Consider the following 17,649-nt stretch of genomic DNA (forward strand, 5'->3'; position numbering starts at 1 on the left):
TCTACTCCGGAAAACAGCAACATCTTCTACTATTCTCTAACTACTCTGATAGTGCGTTAAACGCAGCCATATGACATTATGTTGTCCACAATCTGGTCGCGGGTAGTTTCCCGTCGGGGAACCTCTCAACGGCATTTCCGCCGGAATCAAACGAGATGGACAACATCAAACTCGCATATCTCCTCTGAATGACCAAAATCAGCAATCCTGATTCGTAATGCAGCGACGTCCTTACCGCTCTCACAAGGTGCCAGCCTGTGACAGATGCCGTCGGTTCAAGCGGCGATGCACGGGCGGCGCCCCAGATCGGCCTTGTGTGCTGTGCAACCTTCAGGAGGTCCCCTGCGAGTATACAGCTAGCTCACTGCAGAAGGGTCAGTCGGCATCGGATCGCTCTGCAAGACGCACGTCTAGTCAGCGAACAGCACGTCACATTCCAGTGCCCAATGTCGAGTCGCAATCGTCGGCCATCGATGGAGGAGTGGGATCTGATTACCATGGCGGCCCGAGCCAGGCGCGCTCGAGGCCTGAACTCTCCATGGTTGCTAACCCTGTGATTTCGGAGGATATCCGGATTTTGGAGCGGTATATGTCTTCTCAGCGGGTAGGGAGCAGCGCATTGGAGAATAACCCCATGGTCTATATGAAAATTTCCCGTCGGAGGGAAGGGCTCGCGATGACTGAGAACCCCGGGAAACAGCAAAAGGAAACTCTCATGCAGGTTCTTAGATCAAGCGCCAATGAGCTAATTGATTTGCAGGTCACTCGAAGCCTGTACTATCGTGAGATACTTTGACTAATGCGGTGATATAGGTACTTCGAACACATTCACCCGGCATTCCCACTATTTGACCAGGATTCGTTTATTCAGCTGTATCGCGAGGACAAAGTTTCCCCGACCCTCATCTGCGACTTCTTTGCTGTCTCTCAGATACTGTGGAACCATTCGCCGACCCTCAGGAGAATACAACCGCCAGACTCCTTGTTCGTGTGGAACCTGGCTGTCGAGGCGCTGCAGCAGGATTTTCTCGTTGCAGGCATATCTACGCTTTATGCGGTGGTCCTCGACTTGGTGGGCCGTCCTATCTATGCCGTGCTGCTGAATGCTATCAACTCTGGACGTGCAGTTTCATTGGCCCTCAGTCTTGGACTCAACCGCAATCCTTCTGGATGGAAACGCCCAGCCATTGAGATAGAGCTACGCAAGCGACTATGGTGGGCAGTATTAATCCATGATTATTGGTCAGTACTTCAAAAGTCTGTCTTTGTCTCTCTAACCTAGTCTTCAGGTCAAGCTTTGCCCATGGTACACCACCGATGATCCGCAAAGACCAGTACGACGTCCCTGTTCCTGCTGTGTCCGATCTTGACGTAGGCCCGCGTCATCCTAAGAAGAGTACAGCCTTTGTTTGCTTCTCTAGCTTATGCCGGTTAACCCTCATCCTTGGCGACATCCTACCACTTGCGTACAACTTGACTATTGACCAACAGGATATATGGAAACAGATCCGCCGTCTAGAGTTTGACTTAGACGCATGGGATGACTGTCTGCCTGACGAGGCACGACCGCACGATGGCGATGGAAGAAGAATCCCTGGTTGTAGTAGTTTGCGTTTAGGCTACCTTTCCGTAAGACTTTTGTTGAAGCGGGTCGCATTGCACGTACGTAACCCATTTGACTTTTGAGGCAAAAACTAACAAAGATTAGGCGGCAACAGTTTCCTCAGAGGCGGACCGCAAAGACAACATTGCATTCCACCTTGGACAGTTACGCAGATCCGCGCAGGAAATCGTCAGCTACATCTGTGGTCTAACCAAGGCACAACTCCAGGAGTTCTGGCTCCCGTGTATTTGCCCCCTCCTTTTCCATTTTCCAACCAAATGCACCACTTCTAACATGGTTGCACCATAGATACGGCCCATCACCTCATTCTAACCGTGATAATCCTCCTCCGCTGCACCGTTGAGTCGCCTGAACCAGCCATTGCCGAAAAATGCAGAACGGATCTCGACCGCTTCTGGACAAAGCTTCAATCAGCCGCGAAAGACGGCTGGGATCTAGCCAATATATGCATCACGCAGTGCGCGGAATCCGTCTCGAAGATCCTCGCCATGTCTGTGTCTGCCTCCTCTTCGTCGGCTGCGGCGGCAGCTACGGCAGTTGATCCCATCGAGGTTGGGCCTTCAGCGCTCCTTGAACTTCCGGATGTGGGATCTGGATCACCAATGCATTTTATTGCTCCGGAACTTATGCCAGATATCCTACCGTTCTCGAATCCGGACATCTCGTTTGATAATCAGTGGGATATTGGGGGCTTGTCCGGACTGGGGTTCATGGATGCGTTTTCTAACCCTTGATTGCGCAGAAATTCCTGCATTTCCGCATCAAAGCTCCCAGCCCTTGCTTGGGTATTTCGATAAAGTGCTAGAGGCTCGACAACACAGACAAGGATATTGTGTGTGAGATAGGCAACAGTATGCTGCCGCGAGGGCTTACACCACAGAGACTATACCGCACGAAGTTTCTGCTTCAGTTCCGGGGCCCACATGGCGCTCCAGCATGCCTTGTTTATGAGGCCCTTTCATGAATCGAAACACGGATTATGGCAAATGGGTTAACAATCTTTCTTCTATGTCCAGGAAGATGGCATCCACCTGAAATGTATTCAAGGTGGTGAAGCAAGCTACCTGTAAAGAGGCCGCGTGCTGCTCATAGCAACACGCAGGATATCAAGTCAGCGCTTCTGTCTTTCTCAACTGATGCAACCCGTATCGGGCTCATACTTGACATAGTCTTTCTGTACGCATTCAGCACCACTAACCTAGCTGCGTCAGTATCGTTAGCCCGGCGATATATACGGACATTCCCTCGATCCTTGCATTCAACCCGCGAGGCTCAACTCTATATTCAAGATCTGTACACGATAAGAGGAAAGAACGACCCATAGCCATACCTTCATCGGTATCGTGCCTTCCATAAAAGTTCCGTTGCTTAGGAACTTCTATAGAAGGAAAGAGCGACCCCCGTCGCGCCTTCCGAGATTTTTGCTTCCAGGTCGCTCCTTCCTATACGGGCGTGGATCCCCCACCTTCCTCGTACGGTGGCAATGTGTCAATCAAAACGGAAGGAGCGACCAGCGGTCACCTAAGGATCACAGTCGCACCTTCCTTGAAAGGGATTGTGTCCATAGATGAATCGTTGCCGTCGTCTTGAACTATCCCTCGCCGTAGGAGACGAATGGATGATCCTGGGGGAGCTCACTCTGATAACCCCTGGCAGACGGCCATGCGAATGCAACCCCAGATGGTGCTATGCGCCTGACAAAGCACCGTAACTGTTGTGAACTTGCGGATTCCGCGACGATGGAGCAGTCATCGGGATTTATTTACGCGCTACAAATTAGACCCTCGCTGCATAGATGTCCGAGTAGATGTTCTGCATAGGGCACCGCGCCTACACCATTATTCTTTAGTAGCCCCCTCCCTCCACCAGGACCATGAGACGCTTAATATTGTTCTAACCCAAGAAAGGAGACCCTCTCTTGGCACCTGGCGCCCGTGGACTCTGGACCCCCCCAAGTCCAAGATCGCTGACCTCCGATATCGCCCCGAAATCCCTCACAGTCTTTGGATCTTACTTTACGTAGTCGCTGTCATCTACACCGTACGGTAAAAAAGCGGCAACTTCGGAATCAGTCCTTGCAAAAATTTAGCAAACTATAGTCTACCCCCTCCTAATTTGGGGGGATTGAGTTTGAATTGAAAGAGGGTGGCCTAAGCGACCACCTGCAACTCTTGGCAGCGGCGCGAACAAGAAAAGCCGTGAAGAAAGCGGCCTTGCAAGTTTCCTGGCGGGTGGTCTTGGTCGGTCTAGACAAGCCGGGTGGCACCGTGATGGTCGAGCTGGGAGGAGGGGTGGGAGTAGGGTAGAATAGGCGGAGCCCAGGAGTGAGACACTGGGAAGTCGTAGGGAAAGAATCCCCGACAACTGACATAAGGGCTGTATTCTTCTATATCGCTTTCGGCGGTTCTCAGCGAAGGAAAAAGGTTAATGGAATCTGCGTCTTGGATCTTAAGAAAGAACTGTATGGATGATGCCATCCTTCCCTGGTTCTTAGGTTGCAGCTGCCTTTATGCATGCTTTTAGCTTAGGCAGCATGCTAGGATACAAGTTGTATTCCACTTAGTGCCTCGTATCTTATGAATATTATGGGGTGGGGTTAAGTTTTTCGTACCTTTCAAGTTTGAGCATTTGGGCAGCCCAGTTTATCTTATCTGATTGATAGGGAGATAATCTGAGATTTCTGTGCTCCGTATTTCGTGCTTTCAGTACAGAACAAGCCATTTCTTACAAGCGTGGTATGAGCTGGTATTACCTGGTATACCGTCAACTCGAATTTCCACTCAGCCCAATGTTTAATAATGGGTCCTTCTCATGCGTTCTCTGCCGGCCTGGAACGAATGATGGATGCTGTTTCTTCCGAGCGTGGGCTGACCTGGGACCATGCCAGCAGCCATGCACGTTCGACTCCCCGCTCGCTCCAGGTTGCTGGTAAATCATGGACCATGGACCGGAGCTCAACGGCTGGTTGTTCAGAACTCCAGTGAAGGAAGACATGAAGGCGGGGATTCCGGATCAGTTGGAAGATTTTTTTTTGATCAACCTGCCCGACACCGTACATCGTGAGCCACTACTTCAGGATTTGGGACTCTCCTCTGGGGACAATCGCGTACCCACGCTATGGTTGAGTCCAATTCAAGGAAAAAGCAAAGAATCAAGCTGGTTGCCGGACGACCATCTCAAAAAAGACAGGTCCCCCACTCCCATCGAAAAAATAATCTCGAATTTCGAAGCGTGGAAGAACAATCACAGGCGTACCGCTGTCGATCTCACTTCTTCATGCCCACTCTTCGCGTGCCATACCCGACTCGCGATAGCGCAAACCACAGACGTGACCCTCCCTGGCGTAACCGCCGGGTCCAGCACTGGGTCCCTGAGGGATTATCTGATGATCTGATTAGACAGCGTTCAGCCATGCGATAGGCGACGACATTTTATTGGGTGCAGCACAGGCACTTATGCAGCTATAGTATCGGAGTAAACCGCGACTCTGCAGAATAATGCCAGAAGCTGACCTGGAAGGGTGCAGGCCGAGGAAAGAATTTTCGCACTTCTGCACGCACCCCACTGTTGTTGTGGGAATCGGCTTTCCAGTCTGTCCAAAGCACGCAACTAGGGTTGGGCACCTGAACTGAACCTCCGAATAGCTGAACTTGGCCTCTGTGGTTTGTAAATGTAGACGAGCTCCGTGCTCAAGAAGTCTCGGAATCGGATCTCCTGATCATCAACTTCGTCTCAGATTCTGCGGGATTGATTAGATTAGATTGATCTCGAAATGCGGGTGGACCGGGAATTTTACTGGCGCCTTGGCTCTGAACCTTGGTGTTTTCCTCAATGCTCAAGTTCCTGCATCCCATTCCCGCCTGCATCCTCGCTTCGCTTGTGAGCTTCCATCGACCTCTCTGATGCAAACCGAGTGGGGGTAAACAGCCAGGACCGTGGTTGTATCATTCGCCTTGCAGTTGATGCATGCAGACTGCATCCATCAGTCAATTTCGTGCTCTTTGCTTTTGACAGGCACAGTAAGCCTTCGGAGGTCCAGGGACGACGAAAGCAGGTGATTCTGTACACAAACTGGTCCACCTCTTTGCCTTTAGAACTGAGAAATTGCCAGTGCATGTCGCTGGTGTTTCGAAAGAACACTCATCCATCGCGTTTGAGCTCGGTGTCCTGCCAAGACTCCCTCAGCGCCGATCGTTCCTTCTCAAGTCAGAAGCTTGGCGACCTGCGATTGTATTACGGCACAATACAGCTCTATCCTGTAATCTAAAGAGGGACCCCCAAGGTCTTACGCGAGAATCAAATGGCAGATGATATTCAGATCCACCGCAGTCCACCATATGCCCGCCTCCTCGTCTCCCATAAGTAGTGTGGGTGTGGCCGAGTCCACATCCCACTGCGACCCGATCTCGGTCACTCAATGGCTTGTCGACTCCGATGCCATCACTTGGCAGCTTGCAACTCCGTATATTAACGCGCATTCACCGATTCCACTGCTTCAATTTATGCGAACAACCAGCAAACTCGCAAATTTGAAGGCCAGGAGACCTGGGCTCCGGTAAAATGGGGTCCATCCAAGTCGAGGAGTTCCTCGACCAAGGCCAACCCAATGCGGACGGCTTCAGACCTTACAAAATCGTCGGGCTTGCGCCCGAACAGACAACTCCCACAGGCTTGAAAGAGGAAACACTGCTCCTTTCCTGGGTCATCGCTCTTCTACGAACGAAGGAAAGTAGTCAAGTCACATACGAATGGGCTTACAACCGCGGCCGCGGCTCCAAGACAGAACTCGTGAAGAGAACTTTATCGATAGACGAATTGAAGCTCGGTTTGCAGAGTAGTGTTGAAGATGCAGCATCAGCGATCGCTAACTACCTTTCGACCGTCGCACTGGATCAACCCGCGACGTCAAATCCGGCTTCTCTCCTTCTAAGCACTGGGTCGTTGTCGCAAACTTCTGAAGCGAAAGACGAGGTGAGTTGAAGGAGTATTTGCGTGCCAGTGCTTAACTGATGAGCCAAGGATGCGATTCACCTGGAAGTCCGCTTCAACAATCCGCGCCTCGAAATCCGCCCAGTGTGGTTTGCCGAAAATGTGCTGCCATATACCGTAACACGACACATCGAGACGCTAGTTGACGTCGTCAAATCGTGCGTTGCGAATTCCCACGACCTCATTCAAGATTTCCACCTTCGCCCGACAGAATTCGATCTGGACAGCATCTGGGGTTGGAACCATATTCTACCCCCAACATACAAGTTCTGCATGCATGAGATGGTTGCGGATCAAGCTCGCAGGTCGCCGGACAAGGAGGCAATCTGTTCATGGGACGGTAGCTTAACCTACCAACAAGTCGACCAATATTCTACGTTCGTAGCAACTTCGCTAAAGGACTTGGGCGTTAGACTGCATGATGTGCTCCCTGTGTGCTTCGAGAAGTCGAGATGGACAATCGTTGCCGTGCTTGCGGTGATGAAGTCCGGAGCCACTTTCGTCCTCATGGACCCAACACTTCCGCTGGCTCGACTGCAAAACATGGCGCAGCAAGTAGGCGCAAAAATGATGTTGTCATCTCGCAAACAGCATGATCTGTCAACTTCGATAATGCCGAATACCATACCTTTCGTCGTTGAAGCCGACACATTTGCCAACCCTGCAAAGCTACAGTATCTTCCAGACTTGGGGCCGGTGCCTTCATCAGCCCTCATGTACATGATTTTCACATCTGGCAGCACGGGAACACCCAAAGGAGTCAAACTTTCCCATGAGACCTACACGAGTAGTGCCATTCCTCGTGCGAAAGAGGTGGGCTACACTGAAAACTCTAGGACTCTCGATTTTGCGTCTTATGCATTTGACGTCAGTATCGACAGCATGCTTCTAACACTAGGGAACGGCGGCTGCCTTTGCATTCCTTCAGACGAGGACCGAATGAACGACATCAACGGGGTCATACGCAACATGCGAGTCAACTATGCCGGCCTTACCCCGTCAGTGGGACGGATTCTGGACAAGGACGTTATCGCGCAGCTTGAGGGATTCGGTCTTGGAGGAGAAGCTGTCTCGGCGAGAGACTGTAACGTCTGGGGCAAACTCGCAAGGATAATCATCGGTTACGGCCCCTGCGAATGCACTATTGGATGTACAGTGAACGGCAACGCTGCCACTGGCAGAGATTATATCTCCATCGGTAAAGGCAACGGGGCCGCCATCTGGATCACGGATCCCAACGACCACGAATCACTAGTCCCAGTTGGTGCGGTAGGCGAATTGCTTGTCGAAGGTCCAATTGTCGGACAAGGCTACCTGAACGATCCCGAGAAAACGGCCGCTGCTTTTATTGAGGACCCGAAGTGGCTCGTCGCGGGACACAAGAGCTTTACTGGTCGTCGCGGTCGCCTCTACAAGACTGGAGACATTGGGAAATACGACCCTGATGGCTCTGGTGGCATTGTGTTTGTTGGACGTAAAGACACTCAAGTTAAGTTGCGCGGACAACGTGTCGAACTCGGTGAGATTGAAAGTCAGCTTAGGGCCAGACTGCCCTCGGATGTCAATGTCATTGCAGAGGTGATTGTGTCCAAAGAATCCGGTGGCCAAGCCACCCTCGTCGCATTTGTTTCAGTTCAGTCCTCGAAGAAACAGGATAATACCGAGCTACAGTCTGAAGAACTCCCCGAGGAACTACGCAAAGCACTATCCGACGCTGATACCGATGTCGCAACGGTCCTGCCGCGATACATGGTTCCAACTGCGTATATACCGATCAATTACATGCCTGTTCTGATTTCAGGCAAGACCGACCGCAAGCGACTAAGGGAGTTCGGTACAAAGGTAGACTTGAGGCAGGTGGAAGGTACAAGCAGTAGCAGCAGCAACCATACTGGGGAGCTGACTGAGCTTGAGCAACGCCTGCGGGCGGCTTGGGGTGAAACATTGAAGCGTGAGCCAGAAACCATTCGGCCTGACGACAACTTCTTCGCATTGGGTGGTGACTCGGTCACGGCTATGAAGCTTGTGTCCATCTCTAGGGCTCATGGCTTAGAGCTTACTGTCACCAACACATTCAACTGCCCCGTACTTTCGGACATGGCAAGCGTTGTTCAAGTGTGTGATTCAGAAGCAAGGAAGGAAGCGCCGGCGTTTTCGATGATTTCTCAGGCCGTCGACAGCGCCACTCTCGAGGCGGCCCAGGTTTGTGGAACGGAGCCGACAGCCGTCGAAGATATTTACCCATGTACCCCAACCCAGGAGTCACTGTTCACATTCTCCCTAAAAGCCGTGGTTGCGTACGTTGCTCAAAGAGTTGCGTGCATCCCTTCGCACATTGACTTGGAGACTTGGAGGAAGGCATGGGAAGATGTCGTCTCAGCAAGCCCTATTTTACGCACACGAGTTGCTCAGATCTCCGAACCGGGGCTCCAGCAAGTTGTCCTGAAGGAGAACATATCCTGGAGACACTCCACCAACTTGGCGCAATATCTTGAAACTGACAGAAGCGAGAAGATGGAGCTGGGTCAAAGTCTCGCTCGATATGCCATTATTGAAAACGCAGACGACGGCAAGCGATACATGGTCTGGACTATCCACCACGTTGTCTACGATGGCTGGTCAGAGCCGATAGTACTCCAGCAAGTCAGGAATGCCCTACGGAAGCAGCCCATTGAGCTGCAATCCCAGATGAGGGAATTTGTCAGATATGTACGCGAGACAGACGAAACCGCCATGCAAGAATTCTGGCGGCGCGAGCTGAGGGGCGCCGTCGGCCCTCAATTCCCGCGCCTGCCATCGAGAGACTTCTTGCCAACTCCCAATGGCATGGTTGAGCATCAGATAGACCTCGAGCTGGGTGCTGGATTACCATTCACGATGGCAACGCTGATTAGGGGTGCTTGGTCTTTGGTTGCATCTCAATACACTGGAAGTGACGACATCGTGTTTGGCGAGACGCTTATGGGGCGTGATATTGCCTTGCCAGGTGTTGAAGGCATTATCGGACCATTGATTGCCACGGTTCCCGTCCGAGTACATGTCCATCGAACGAGCTCCGTCGAGTCTTACCTACAAAGCGTACAGCAAGCCATGCTGGGCCGAACTCCGTACCAGCATATGGGTATGCAGAACATCAGAAAAGTAAGCCATGATGCTCAACACGCTTGTGAAACCGGAACAGGCTTGGTCATCCAGCCCGACCCCGAGTACGTCGGTGATGAACTTGGCTTTGAGATCGGAGACGTTGTCCGTGAAGCGCTTCATTTCAATCCTTACCCGGTCATGCTGGGATGTGGTATCCGAAAGGGTGGCTTCAGGATCTGTGCTAGTTTCGATGTCAGCTTAGTCGAAGTCGCTCAGATGAAGCGGATCCTTGCGCAGGTAGAGACCGCTTGCGCACAGTTGATCAAAGATCCTTCGAGGAGGATTAGTGAGATTTCATGTGTCCCTGAGGCGGAATTGAACAAGATCTGGCAGTGGAACCAAAGCCCACCATTGTCCTTAGACGAGGCATCTGGCAAACCTCGCGCAGATGCGGGCATCAAGCAAGGATCAACCTATCCTCGCGCTGTTGTGTCATGGGTTTGTGATCCGCGCAACTCATCACGATTGTCGCCCATCGGTTGTGTCGGCGAACTCTGGCTCGAAGGCGACTTGCTTTCGGGAGAAACGATCGATTCACCAGCCTGGCTTGTCGCTGGAAGCTCCAACTTTGCTGGTCGCAATGGCAAAGTGCAGTCCACGGGCGACATGGTTCAGTTGCGAGAAGATGGCAGCTTAATCTTTGTCGGGCGAAAAGAGAATGTTATCGGGGTTCAAGGGCACGCAGTGGATATCGCAGATCTCGAAGCCCATCTCAATCGACAACTGCCACCGACTGTTCTTGCGGCTGCAGCTGTAGCCCAAGCACCTTCGGAAGAGCCAGAGTTGGTCGTCTTCGTCGAGGAGCAGACATCTGAGGACAGCAATGTGAAGCTGGTCTCCGAGAAGCATCAAATTCAGGGCTTCCAGACGACCATCAGATCAGATATTCCCGTGAACCTTGCTCTATCACTCAAGAAACTCGACAAGTTTATTCGAGACAACCTTCCGGCATATATGGCTCCCTCTTCCTACATTGTTGTTGACAAGATCCCGACCAAGTCGGAACAAATCGACCACAGTTTACTCAACCAGGTTGCGTCGAACATCCCTCGACAAGTACTCATTCAACTTCGGGAGGGCATCGACGAGGCGTGGAAGAGCACCAGTGCCCAAACAAAACTGACAATAAACGAGAGTATACTGCAAGCCGCTTGGGCGTCCATCCTGAAAATTGATACAGAACGAATTGATGTCGACGATAACTTCTTCCGGCTGGGTGGAGACTCTGTCCTGGCCATGAAGCTGGTGTCAAGCCTTCGAATCCAAGGCCACAATCTGTCAGTTGCCGATGTCTTCCAGCACATGCGCCTTGGTGATGCCGCCAAAAAGCTAAAGGTGGGCCAGGCGCTAAAGGCGAAGAAGACGCAGGCTTACAAGCCATTCTCGACGCTAGGCGGACTGGACTTGGAAGTATTCCTGTCAGAGAGTGTGCGGCCAAAGCTTTCGGATTCCAGTTGGTCTATTCAGGATGTGTGCCCCGTTACAGATTCCCAGGCTCTGGATGTCAGGGCCACCGTCAACACCCCGCGCACCTCGATTCAGTACACTATGCTGTACTTTGACAAGGACTTTGATGGAGAAAAACTGTTTGTTGCTTGCAACAACCTCGTCAAAACTCACGACATTCTGCGCACTGTTTTCATTGAGCACGGGTCAACCTTCCTTCAGGTGGTGCTCGAGACACTTGAGGCCCCCATAATTAAGCAACAAACGGACAAGGATCTGGAGCAATATGTCACGGAGCTCTGCACAGCAGACATCGAAACAACCTTTGCACTCGGCTCGCCATTCGTCCAGTTCTTCCACCTCGAAAACACCACCAACGGCCAACAATCTCTAGTCCTTCGCCTCTCTCATGCCCAATACGACGGCATCTCTCTCCCGCGTCTCCTCCGTGACCTCGAAACTCTCTACACAGGCAAGACAATCGCCTCTTACGAGTCATTCCCTTCATACATCTCCCAGATTCACGACAAACCTGCCGAGGCAAAGGCAATCACCTATTGGCGCAATCTCCTCGCCAACTCCTCCCTCTCCATCCTCCCCGGAAAGTCATACCCACACAACCCCTCCAACAAAGCCGTCTTCCACCACAAGGCTATCACCGCCATTCCCGCCCAACCTTTCAAGGAAATCACCACGGCATCTCTCCTCACAGCCTCCTGGGCCGTGCTCCTCGCTCGCCGTCTCAACAAGACAGACATCACCTTCGGCAGCGTCACCTCCGGCCGCATCCTCGAACACATCGATAACACCGAGAACATCATCGGCCCAACCTACCAGATCACCCCGGTCCGCGTCCCCTTCCAAGATTCCTGGACACCTTCCGATCTGCTCCACTACGTCCAATCCCAATCCGCCGCCTCGGCCGCCCACGACTTCCTCGGCTTCGAGAGGATCGCGAAGAACTGCACACAGTGGCTCCCGTCATCTGATTCCGAGTCCGATCCTTCATTCTTCGACTCAATGGTGCATCATCAAGACCATGAAGACTTCGACACTATGCCCTTCGCTGGAGGCGAGTGCAAAGTAGACATCGCGAATCCGCACGGTGATGCAGCGTATCCGGTCAAGGTTGTTTCGTTTGTGCGTGATGGACAACTTCATTTCGGTGTCGTGGGTAGTGAGAGTGAGGTTGTGTTTGTGGATTCGGTGCTGGATGAGCTGGTAAACACCGCGGAGGAGTTGGTTAAAGGCTTTGGAGACGTTTTGGCGCTGGGTTAATTGCGCTGAAAGGTAGTTAGTATGGGCTTACTATACACTGTTTTCGATGTTATCTAGAGCTGCCTGCTGTTTAGTTGAGCTGGTTGTGATGATCTTGATATATAGTATAGTGGTGTTGGACTTTCGGAGCAATGAAGTTTGATTCGGCGTTCTAACTAGTATAAGACCTCAGAACCTCATTTGAATCCCATTTCCTCGAGGCTTAGCTCTTTCTGCCGCACTGGAGGCAGGCGCAGTCATCGCTCCTTCCTTTATTAAGCAATGCCGAGGGTCTGGGTAGCACCTTCCCTCACTATGTGAAGCGGCAGACCCCTCCTTCCTTATTCTCTGTACTATATCTACGAGGAAGGAGCGACTCATCGCGGTTTTCCGGATTTGATCAGCCCGGGGTCGCTCCTTCCTCAATACAAAGTATCTCCACGAAGGAACGACCCATCGCGACTTCCGTATCTTGTCAGCTTCTGGGTCGCTCCTTCCTTGCCTATTCTCTGGTGCATAATAAGAAGGTACGCTCGTGAACCCTTAGATTATTAGAACTTCCGGTTCATGTAACTTCTCTAGGGGAGGGATATCCAGACAGTTGTACTATCCTACTATTCAAATACGGGGGCTACGCACAACACAAGGCAAACATGTCCATTACTGATTAACTATAAACTTTAAAGTATGTTCCTTCAAGCTAGATTCTCAGCGAAATCAATGCAAAGAAAAAAAAACGAATCCAACAAAACCAAGTGAAGACTCAGGTAGCAACCGTCTGGTGCAAAACATTAGCCCTATAACTCTCCGACCTCTCCAACAATTCGTCATGACTCCCCGCATCGATACAAACACCCCCTTCTATCAAGAAGATGACATCCGCCTTCCGAATCGTATGTAGTCTATGCGCGATCGCAATAACCGTGATTCCCCGCGCGGCCTTTTCAAGTCCATCCTGCAGTAACTTCTCAGACTCCGCGTCGAGAGCGCTCGTTGACTCGTCCAGAATGAGTATTTTGGGCTTACGGACAAGCGCACGCGCAATCGAGAGACGTTGCTTTTGTCCACCAGAGAATTGGTTCCCGTTGGGCCCACAAAGAGTGTCGTAGCCGTCCGGAAGGGCGACGATGGTATCGTGGATGTTGGCCAGTTTGCAGGCTTCTTCTATTTCGGACATGGAGGCTTCGTGGCCTGGCCGGGAGCCGAGGGCGATGTTGAATTTGATGGTTCCCTCGAAAAGGACAGATTCCTGGGGCACGAGGGCGATGGAGTTGCGGAAAGCTGTGGAGCAGTCTGGGGATGTGATGTCGCGGCCGTCGATGAGGATAGTGCCTGATTGTGGTGTATAGAGGCGTTCGACGAGGGAAATGATTGTTGATTTTCCTGCGCCGCTGGGACCGACGAGGGCGGCGAATTGGCCGGGTTTTATGTTGATGTTCAGGCCGTTGAGGACTTTGATGTCTGGTCGGGCAGGGTAGGAGAAGTGGATGTTTTGGAGGTGGACGGCTGATGCTGTGCTGTTTGGCTCGGTAGCTGCTTCGAGGGATTTTTCCTCAATGGAAGAGGGTGTCGTTGGAGAGACAGGGTGTGCATGGCCTGTCATTTTATCGGATCCTATCTCAATGAGTCCAAGTAGTCTCGCCATTGCTGCTCGAGCACTGGAAAGCTCCGGTGCGAGGGCAAACATTTGGCTCCAAAGTAGGGCACTGACAAGAAGAGAGAAGACCACTATCAGGAACTGCGTCTGAGTATAGTTGCCTGCCAAGATCTGTTTGGACCCCCACCAATATGCCAGTGCGTTGACGAGATTGCCCAGGAAGTATGTCATTGCCTGCCAAAGACTTGCTTGCAAGGTAACTGTGAGTGTCTCCTTGCGAGGACCTTTCAAAGACCGCTGATATGTCTTTAGCGTTTCTTCCTCGAGAGAAAGTGAAGCAATTGTCTTGATAGAAGTGACTGCTTCGACACCAATGTCGACCGACTTGGTATACGCATTCTCATGACGTTCCTCGAATTTCCCAAGCACGTGGAGCTCCATGAGGCCGGCACCCAGGAGAAGTGGTACCAAAGCCAGGCAAACCAAAGCGATCCTCCAGGCAATGATATGCGTCAATATGATGGCAGCGATGAGGTTGACTGTGATGGAGAATAGTGTCCCAATCACAGAACCGCTCAGTCCAGCCAACGCGTTGCCATCCCTGGTGATATAAGAAAGTAGCAAAGGAGGTGTTCGGCCTTTCGATTGATGCCACTGCAGATCTTGCTCTAGCAGTGACCGGAATGACAAGACCCTGACAGTGTATACCACTTTCTCAGAGACCCATCCGAATCCCGCCCAACTAGCCACATTTGCAAAGAATTCGATGATTGCAAGAACGAAGAACATAAGCCCAAAGAAGTTACCTTTGGATCGGATATCGTCCGGGCTGTTGCACGGGTTCAGACTTCCGACAGTGTTTCCAAAAATCACGGCCTCGCCAGAGAATGCTCCTCCGACAATGCTCGAGCCAAGAAGTGCGGCAAAGATGAAGAGCAGGTGTGGCCTTAGGGCTGGCGCGTACCCTCGCACAAGAGCCCATAGGGATTTTGGTGGAGTTTCTGGTTCGACCGCCTCTTCAGGAATGTCGACGACCTGAGTTTCAGTTGCTGAGGGCATCTTTTTCTCGGCTTCTCCAAGGCCATTTGAATGGCTGGACTCGAGTTCGTCTTCTGTTGAGGAGGCCTGCGTCTTGCTGGTGCTACCAAGACTAGCTGTTTCGTTCTTGTCGGATGCAGAACTGAGAGTTTGCAACTTGACCAGCTCGGCATAAGAACCATTCTTCGCCATCAGCGTTGAATGATCTCCTTGCTCCACAATATGGCCCTTGTGCATAACGACGATATTGTCAGCGCTGGTGATTGTCGATAATCGATGGGCGATGGTGATCACGGTTCTTCCACTGGCAATGTTCGAGATAGCCTGTTGGATGCGCTGCTCGCTTCTTGAGTCCAAGGAAGCTGTTGCTTCATCCAAGATAAGTACTGCTGGGTTCTTGACAAGAGCCCGCGCAAGAGATACTCTTTGTTTTTGACCACCACTAATCAGACGTCCGCTGGATCCAACAACCGTGCCATATCCGTGCTGCAATGCAGAAATAAAAGCATCTGCATCTGCGAGCCTAGCAGCTTCTTGTACTAAGATGACGATTTCGAGAACTTCAGAGCCATGCTTCTCTGCCGCTTGCATCAAGTCTTGACCTTCTCTCACTTCGCCTGCCAGCTCTGCAAGAGCAGAGCCCAACAGGATTGATTTTAGATGGTTATGGTTGGGGTCACCAGAATTCATCAAGCCATGTGCGATGTTTTCGAGGAGAGACCGGTCGAGTAGGGAAGGTTCTTGCTGGACCAGGCTGAGAAAGCTTCTCAGGTCACGAGTATTGACTTCTCGAAGATCGTAACCGTCAAAGAAGATTTGTCCCGCCGTTGGATCATACAACCTTGTGACTAGCCCTGCAATGGTAGACTTGCCACTCCCTGAAAGGCCTACGATGGCAGTATGCCTGTTGGCGGGAATTGAAAGACTGACTTTATCAAGTACAGTAACCTCTGGTCTGGAGGGATAGGTGAACGAAACATCCTTCAGCTCAAATCCACCCTCTGCCTGTGAGAGTCGAAGACCCGAAGTAGCCGTACCATCAATCAATGGCTGGCGATCAATGTCTCCGCGCAACTTTTCGAAAGATGCCACCGCAGCTGTGAACAGATGAAGAAAGGGTGCGACTTGACTCAAAAGCAAAGTCGCTATATCCGTTAGTGCAAGTCCTTTTACAAGGGCCGAATGGCTTACCTTCGACAAGAATAAATATGACTGTGAAAGTAGCTCCAACAGTGGTTCCGCTCGAGTCATCTGCAACTGCCTGGGCGATTTTCCTACTTCCCTCCCAAAACGCAAGGCCATTTGCAGAGTAAGCGATAAAGTACAAGACGCCCGACTGTATACCGACTGCTGTAGCCTTCTTCAGACCCTCATGTTCCGACGACTTTAGCGCTTTGGAAAACTTCTCTTCGAGTCGAGCATTGGCGCTAAATGCCTGTACCACCACAAAGTTGGACAGGGCTTCCGATGCAATCGATGCGGCGGTAGCGGCGTAATTTGACATAAGACCGGAATATTTCTCAATATAATGACTTCCAACAAATGACATCAAGAAGTAGGCCGGAATCAACGAGACCAACATTCCCGCTAGCTTGGAGTCCTTGATAAAAGCGACGATGTAGGCTGTGACGAAGAAGGAAAAGCTTGCAAGGCAAATGCCCACTTTCTCGGATGTGCCCGAGCGAATGGTCTGGATGTCGCCATTAAGTCGAGAAGCAACCTCTCCTGGGGGAAGATTGTCAAAGAAAGACGGCTCTTGTCGTAGCAAATTCTGTAGATAGGTTTCCCGTAGTCGCTGGGCGAGACGAGCGCCGTTCAGAGTCCAAAACGAAAGGTGCACATAGATCAGCACGAACTGGGCTATCGCCAAGTACACGATTAACAAGATCTTGTCGTTGATGCTGCCTTGGTAGTCGGAATCGGACTCGGATGTGCTGGATGCACTGCACGTTGCCGAGTTGAAGTCATCGAGAAGCTGGCCAAAGATAATACCGATCAAAGGAAAAGGCACGCCCGATGCAATTGCACTGAGTATACCCACCCCAAGCATGCCAAGGTCGAGTTTCGAGGGGTTCCCGGCCAACAGCAGACGCGGAAAGCCCGCTATGTTCTGGACAAGCTTCATGGTGTGTCGTGACCTGCAGCTTGTGCTTGCAACACTCCAGTGACAGTCGTCGCCAAGTGATTTAGTACTGCAGACGCAGGATATCTCTCAATTTATTGACGGCGATCTCTCATCGACATTGCGTTAGAAATGGCAGATCCACCGCAGAAACGGCGGTCCACCGTCTTTTGAAGGAAAAGCCATCGGCTCTGATGCCTTTCTGGAGTCTTGTGGAAAGCGACCTCGGCCGCCATGAGGAGCAGGAGGCTTGCAAGACACTTTCAGGAGAGTTTGGTAGAGCAAGCCTCCGCCACGGCTGGAATCGTTACGTAAGGTCATGATGTGTAGCGAGCTATGATCATGGAACGAGTAGAATCCGAGATGGACTGAGGGTCCTGCTGGCGTCGCTCAAACAGTGGTCGAACCGTTGTTGACGAAGCTGTCTAGAGG

The 17,649-nt window shown here is 51.5% G+C and overlaps 3 protein-coding genes across 3 annotated transcripts; 2 read left to right on the plus strand and 1 right to left on the minus strand.

The window, feature by feature from the left end:
* Positions 1-43: 43 nt before the first annotated feature.
* On the plus strand, positions 44-2,787 carry BJX68DRAFT_68306 (Zn(II)2Cys6 transcription factor). The gene is made up of 5 exons (XM_071049598.1): positions 44-756; positions 814-1,242; positions 1,290-1,662; positions 1,709-1,847; positions 1,913-2,787. The coding sequence occupies exons 1-5, from the start codon at positions 218-220 to the stop codon at positions 2,356-2,358; spliced, it is 1,926 nt and encodes a 641-aa protein (XP_070900069.1). The 5' UTR covers positions 44-217; the 3' UTR covers positions 2,359-2,787.
* Positions 2,788-6,035: 3,248 nt separating this feature from the next.
* sidD (nonribosomal peptide synthase SidD) lies at positions 6,036-12,481 on the plus strand (the record flags this gene model as incomplete). The annotated part of the gene is made up of 2 exons (XM_071047799.1): positions 6,036-6,595; positions 6,644-12,481. The coding sequence occupies exons 1-2, from the start codon at positions 6,185-6,187 to the stop codon at positions 12,479-12,481; spliced, it is 6,249 nt and encodes a 2,082-aa protein (XP_070900070.1). The 5' UTR covers positions 6,036-6,184.
* A 634-nt stretch (positions 12,482-13,115) lies between these two features.
* BJX68DRAFT_235837 (ABC transporter ATP-binding protein) lies at positions 13,116-17,649 on the minus strand. Its single transcript, XM_071039928.1, has 2 exons — positions 16,287-17,649; positions 13,116-16,240 (listed from the first exon to the last, which is right to left on the minus strand). The coding sequence occupies exons 1-2, from the start codon at positions 17,218-17,220 to the stop codon at positions 13,224-13,226; spliced, it is 3,951 nt and encodes a 1,316-aa protein (XP_070900071.1). The 5' UTR covers positions 17,221-17,649; the 3' UTR covers positions 13,116-13,223.

This window comes from Aspergillus pseudodeflectus (assembly GCF_044049435.1).
Source record: "Aspergillus pseudodeflectus strain CBS 756.74 chromosome Unknown BJX68scaffold_17, whole genome shotgun sequence".
Taxonomy (NCBI): domain Eukaryota; kingdom Fungi; phylum Ascomycota; class Eurotiomycetes; order Eurotiales; family Aspergillaceae; genus Aspergillus; species Aspergillus pseudodeflectus.

Bases quoted from the DNA above. Each gene is read 5' to 3' on its own strand.
- BJX68DRAFT_68306 (XM_071049598.1), top strand. From the start codon at position 218: ATGCAGCGACGTCCTTACCGCTCTCACAAGGTGCCAGCCTGTGACAGA. The intron at 1,663-1,708 runs GTACGTAACCCA...AACAAAGATTAG, and splicing joins TGAAGCGGGTCGCATTGCAC to GCGGCAACAGTTTCCTCAGA. The intron at 1,848-1,912 runs GTATTTGCCCCC...GTTGCACCATAG, and splicing joins CCAGGAGTTCTGGCTCCCGT to ATACGGCCCATCACCTCATT.
- BJX68DRAFT_235837 (XM_071039928.1), bottom strand. From the start codon at position 17,220: ATGAAGCTTGTCCAGAACATAGCGGGCTTTCCGCGTCTGCTGTTGGCC. The intron at 16,241-16,286 runs GTAAGCCATTCG...TAACGGATATAG, and splicing joins CATATTTATTCTTGTCGAAG to CGACTTTGCTTTTGAGTCAA.